Here is a 6,402-nt window from a genome sequence, read left to right as displayed (position 1 = left end):
ATAAATATTTTCTTTTTGAGCGAGATACATATTTGGTTATTTTTTCTTATCGCTACCATCTCCCTTCTTTTGAAGAACAAGTTAAGGGATTTGATGGAAAACGGTGAACCCAGAAGATCAACCCGGTTGAATGAAAGAGCGGTTGTAAGAGACCGAGCTAGAGGTCAAGGGCGAGGAGGTGCTCGCGGTCGAGGTCACGGTCGAGGTAGGGGAAACTAGCATGTCCCTGCCGAGGCGGTGATCCAGGAGAATCAAAATGCCCCTGTAAATGGACAACAACAAGGTCAAGGTGGGGGCAACCACGAAGTCCCTGCTGGGGTAGTTGGTCAAGAACACCAAAACGCCCCTGTAGTGGTGCCACCACAACAAGAAGATTTGGCACAAGAAGTTGCTCGTCTCAGGGAAGAAATCAGGAAGCGAGATGAAGAGGCTCACAACCGTTAGGAACAACCCAATCAAGGACAACATCAATTTTTGCCGGTGCAATACATGCCTGTGCTGGAGGGTCGATGGGAACCAATATATGAAAGGTTCCGCAAGCAACACCCACCAAATTTTGAAGGGGGCTCAGATCCAATGGAAGCTGAGGAATGGTTAAGAACAGTGGAAGGTATTGTTGAGTACATGCGGCTCAGAAACGGAGATAGTGTAGCTTGTGCTGCTAGTTTATTGAAAAAGGATACCCGCATCTGGTGGGATGTTATTAAACAAACACGGGATGTGGCCGCAATGACCTGGGTTGACTTTGTACAAGTTTTTAACAGAAAATACTACAGTGAAGCAATACGCTCAGCTAGAGTTAATGAGTTCACGAACCTGAGGCAGGGTAAGTCTACAGTTACAGAGTATGCTCGCCAATTTGACAGATTAGCAAAGTTTGCCATAGATCTGGTTCCTACTGAGTTTCTGAGGATTCATCGTTTTACTGAAGGGCTCGACTCCCGAATAAGTCAGGACATAGCGATGTCAGGAGTAAGGGCAACCACGTATGCTGAGGTACTGGAAAAAGCCCTAGAAGCTGAGTTGTGTGAAAGTCGTATACAGAAAGACAATACAGCTAGGTGGGAGGCCAGAAAGGCCAGTAATGGAGGCGGTGATAACAAAAGGAAACTGCCAAGTAACCAACACAACGAAGCCAACAAGAGAAACAAGATAGGGTCCAATAACTACAAAGGGAAGAACTACCGTATGTAAACTTCAGTTATAAGTTCATGACAGAGTTGCCCTCGGGTGAGGTTATGATATCATCTAGAGGAGTGCGGGATGCGCCAATAAGGATTGCAGACAAGGAACTTAGTGGAGATCTGATAGAGCTGGAGATGAGGGATTACGATCTTATCTTGGGTATGGATTGGCTATCACGACATGGAGCAACAATAAACTGCCGAAAGAGGACAGTGACTTTCACCCCTGAATCTGGAGAGGTATTCATATTTGAAGGAATCAAAGTCAAGTCAAGCTTACCGCTAGTTACAGCCCTGAAGGCACAAAGGATGATACGTGCGGGATGTCAAGCATACTTGGCCAGCATAGTAGACAAGTCAAGAGAAACCACCCTCAAGCCAGAGAATGTCCACATAGTATGTGAATTCCAAGAAGTTTTTCCGGAAGACCTACCAGGGCTACCCCCAGATAGAGAGATAGAATTTGTGATTGAGTTAGCGCCAGGCACAGCACCAATCTCGAGGGCTCCGTACCGCATGGATCCCAATGAATTGAAGGAATTGAAGGCTCAACTACAAGATCTTTTAGACAAGGGGTTCATTAGACCAAGTTACTCACCTTGGGGTGCGCCAGTGTTGTTCGTCAAGAAGAAGGACGGTAGTATGCGGATGTGTATAGACTATCGAGAGCTGAACAAAGTGACTATAAAGAACAAGTATCCCTTGCCTCGCATCGATGATTTGTTTGATCAGTTACAAGGGGCGATCGTCTTCTCAAAGATCGACTTGAGATCTGGGTACCACCAATTGAAAGTCCGAGAGGAAGATATAGCAAAGACGGCATTTCGAACACGGTATGGGCATTATGAATTTCTAGTGATGCAATTTGGGTTAACCAATGCCCCACCAGCCTTCATGGATTTAATGAATAGAGTATTCAAGGAATATCTTGACAAGTTTGTGGTGGTATTCATTGATGACATACTCATTTATTCAAGGACAATGGAAGAGCACGAGGAGCACTTAAGGCTAACTCTAAGCAGACTCAAAGAGCACCAATTGTACGCCAAATTCAAAAAGTGTGAGTTCTGGTTGGAGAAAGTGGCGTTTCTAGGCCATATAGTGTCCAAAGATGGGGTAGAGGTGGACCCTGCGAAAATTGAAGCAGTGAAGAGCTGGCCAAAACCAAAAACCGCAAGTGAGGTTTGGAGTTTCCTCGGACTAGCTGGATATTATAGGAGATTCGTTGAAGGGCTCGCAAAAATAGCCTCACCGTTGACGAATTTGACTCGAAAGCAACAAAAATTTGCATAGATAGATAAATATGATGAAAGCTTTCAGACATTGAAAAATAAACTCATAACAGCACCCGTCCTGTGTGTTCCAACTAACAAAGACAAATTTGTAGTATATTGCGACGCATCAAAGCAAGGGCTCGGCTGTGTGTTGATGCAGAATGAGAAGGTGGTAGCCTATGCCTCTAGGCAGCTAAAGGAGTATGAGACAAGGTACCCAACTCATGACTTAGAGTTGGCAGCAGTGGTCTTTGCATTGAAAATCTGGAGGCACTACCTCTACGGAGAGAAGTGTGAAATATACACAGATCACAAAAGCCTAAAATACTGCTTTACGCAGAAAGAGCTCAACATGAGACAGAGGCGGTGGTTGGAACTGGTAAAAGATTACGATTGTGAGATACTGTACCATCCTGGAAAGGCTAATGTAGTGGCGGATGCACTTAGCAGACGGCACTATGCAAGCTTATCAATGTTAAGGGCATTAAAAGTGCCGTTGCAACAGGAAATCAAGAGATCTGGAATAGAGTTAGTAACAGGAAAGCTAGCTAACCTCACAATTGAATCAAATTTATTAGAGAATATCAAAGAAGAACAAGCCCAAGATGAGTTTTTAATCCAGAAGCGGGTCGAACTACAAAATGGGAAAGCCGGGGACTTCTCAGTTAATGAAGAGGGTATTCTACTATACAAGGCAAGGGTGTGTGTACCTAAGAAAGCGGAGTTACAATAAAAAATCTTACAAGAGGCGCACACTACACCCTATTCTTTACACCCAGGATCAACCAAAATGTACAATGATCTAAAAGGTAGGTATTGGTGGCCGGGTATGAAAAATGATATAGTCGAATTTGTAGCAAAATGCCTTACCTGCCAGCAAGTTAAGGTCGAACACCAGAGACCTGCAAGGCTGTTGCAATCTCTTGATATTCCTGAGTGGAAATGGGAAGATATTGCTATGGATTTTGTGATAGGGTTACCGAAGAATAGCAAACAACAGGATTCTGTCTGGGTGATTATTGACAGACTTACTAAATCAGCACATTTTCTGCCTGTGCGCACTAATTACAATGCAGAGCAATATGCTGAACTGTATGTAAAAGAAATTGTAAGGCTACACGGAGTCCCAAAGACCATTGTATCTGATAGAGGTTCAGTTTTTACCTCTAAGTTTTGGGAAAGTGTGCAAAGCGCTTTGGGCACAAAACTGAGGTTAAGTACAGCATTCCATCCTCAAACTGATGGACAATCGGAACGAACTATTCAAATACTAGAAGATATGATACGAGCTTGTGCGTTGGATTTCCCAGGTAACTGGAGTAACTATTTGCCACTAATGGAGTTCTCGTACAACAATAGCTATCAATCTACAATAGGGATGGCACCCTATGAAATGTTGTATGGGAGGAAGTGTCGATCACCACTACACTGGGATGAGGTTGGCGAAAAGCGATACTTAGGCCCAGACCTAGTAAGAGAGGCCACTGAAGCGATAGAAAAAATTCGAAATAGAATGGTTACTGCACAAAGCCGCCAGAAAAGTTATGCCGACGCAAAGCGACGGAATGTGGAATTTGCAGTGGGTGATAAAGTGTTCCTTCGAGTGTCACCTATGAAAGGGGTTATGCGTTTTGGAAAGCGAGGAAAGCTAAGTCCAAGATTTATAGGTCCTTTTGAGATATTGGACAGAGTGGGACATGTAGCTTATCGACTGGCACTGCCACCAGTATTGGCTGAGACACATAATGTGTTTCATGTTTCTATGTTACGGAAATACGTGTCGGATCCATCACACGTGCTGAACTATGAAAGAATGGAGCTAAAGCAGGACTTGAGTTATAAAGTGCGACCAGTTCGCATTATAGAGAGAGAAACGAAGGAGTTAAGGTCCAAAAGTATTCCTCTAGTAAAAGTTCTGTGGAGCAATCGTTCAGAAAGGGAGGCAACGTGGGAAATGGAGGGAGACATGAAAGAGCAATACCCCGAACTTTTTGGTAAGTCTAATTTCGAGGACGAAATTTCTTTTAAGGAAGGTAGAATGTAATACTCAATTTATATATCATGGCAATCTATATATTAACTATGTAATTTAAGTATAAATATTATTATTATGATTATAAATATGAGAACCTTGTTTTAGTAGAAGTTGTATTGATATTTGAAATTTAAGCTATTAGTATGCTATATTTGAAAAGAAAAACAAAAAAAAGTTTGTTTGGTGATATTTCTGTGATTTTAATTGAATAGTTGACTTTGATATATAGTCTTTTCGGTTGGAGTGAAAATAATAGATAAATAAAAGATTTAAAATGATATATATGTATTTATATTTTACTTTTGATGAGGAATAGTGACTTAGTTGGTTTAGCCGAGATATATGAGGGAGGTTATGAGATTTTTTTTTAAATTCGAATTAGGTGATGCCAATTAGATGCAACTAAGGATATATATATATGATCATAGTTATAGTAGTCATATAATATACAGAAATTTTTATCTTTATGTGATATTGGAGTGAGAGAGAAAGTGATCAGAGTAGGAAGGTGATTGTGGTCTGGTCTCTTTGTAAATCGTAGTGCATCTTACGTAAAAGTTTCTACTGAGGTACTAGGGTGTGGCTACAAAGGTTGCTATCATATATTGGATCTGAAAATAAAAATTAGTGCAAACTCTTTCACCCTTCACTGTTAAGGTAAGGAACTCTCAATTTCTGCTTTAAAGAAAAACTATTATTTCATTTAAACTGTCATACCTCCCTGCTCGTATGTCCGTTTTCAGTGATCTAGGTACCGTTTTAAAGATAATTTAATGATCTATATTTTTTATGCAGAAACGTTTTCCTAATTCTGATTATTTCGATGTCAAAAATTCATGTTTTATATTGACTGTCAAATTACAGTTTTTTTTTTAAAATTTCTTTCCGACATTGCCTTAGTAAAAGTGTGATATCGCTCTCGATATCTATTATTTTCCAGTAATTCTTATACTGTTAGAAAGATAATTCAATAATCCATATTTTCTTTGAAGAAACCTTTCCCTAATTCGGAGTTCTTACCAGTCAAAAGTTAGTATCTTTACTCGGTTATGATATTTCGTTTTAAGTTTTATTTCAGAAAAAGTGTCTTCAGTAAAATTTCAATATCTCTCTCACTTTTGATCTATTTTAAAAGATCTTTATCTCGTTTCAAATTTTAGGAAAATAGCTACATTTTTTATGAAGAAAGTATTGTCTAGATCGGGGTGTAACTATTTTTAAAACTTTTATTTTTGGGCTGTATTCAGAAATCGGCATGATCCAGGATTTTAAAGAAACTGTTTTAAGAAAACATGCATAACTCCTAGGTTATAACTCCGATTTTGATGATCTTTATACCGTTAGAAAGGTTTGTCGATTAACTAAAAACTTTGTGAACAGTAGGACTTCTAATTCAAACGTTTTATGAGTCAAATTCTAGGCTAAACTTGCTGTACAGTAAGAGTAATAAATATATTGAGTTTATCGGTGGACTAAGGGTTTCATTAAATGTTATAGGACCTAGAAGGTATCATAGGAGTTAATTACAGCGGAGTTGAGGTAAGGAAAAATAATTATACTTTATACTTGCTTTTTATATGGTTTGAGTACCTAGTATGACTGCTTGAATAAATTGTATTGAAACTGTGGAATGTGATAGTTTCGGTGAAATAGTGTTTTATCGATGAATTGTATATGGCTGTTTAATCATGTTCCAGGTACTTGAAAGTGGTTGGAAACCACACATGTATGGTGATGTGGTAAGTGAGGCAGTGTACGTAAGGGTGCACTGGTTATTGGTACTGCGTTCTGGTTAAGAACGTAAGACACTCCAGATTTGTATGGAAGCTGGAGTGTGAGTGTGTGGTATTTCAGTATTTGTGTGGTTGCCTCTATTTATACTTATGATTAGTTTGTTGTATGTTTGATG

The 6,402-nt window shown here is 39.8% G+C and overlaps 1 protein-coding gene across 1 annotated transcript; it reads left to right on the top strand.

The window, feature by feature from the left end:
* The first annotated feature begins 489 nt into the window (after positions 1–489).
* On the top strand, positions 490–1,194 carry LOC133038855 (uncharacterized). The gene has a single exon (XM_061117285.1). The coding sequence runs from the start codon at positions 490–492 to the stop codon at positions 1,192–1,194; it is 705 nt and encodes a 234-aa protein (XP_060973268.1).
* The last annotated feature ends 5,208 nt before the right edge of the window (positions 1,195–6,402 follow it).

Source organism: Cannabis sativa, chromosome 1 (assembly GCF_029168945.1).
Source record: "Cannabis sativa cultivar Pink pepper isolate KNU-18-1 chromosome 1, ASM2916894v1, whole genome shotgun sequence".
NCBI lineage: Eukaryota > Viridiplantae > Streptophyta > Magnoliopsida > Rosales > Cannabaceae > Cannabis > Cannabis sativa.
Note: the sequence above shows the minus strand (reverse complement) of the source record. Positions and strands in the feature narration are given on the sequence as shown.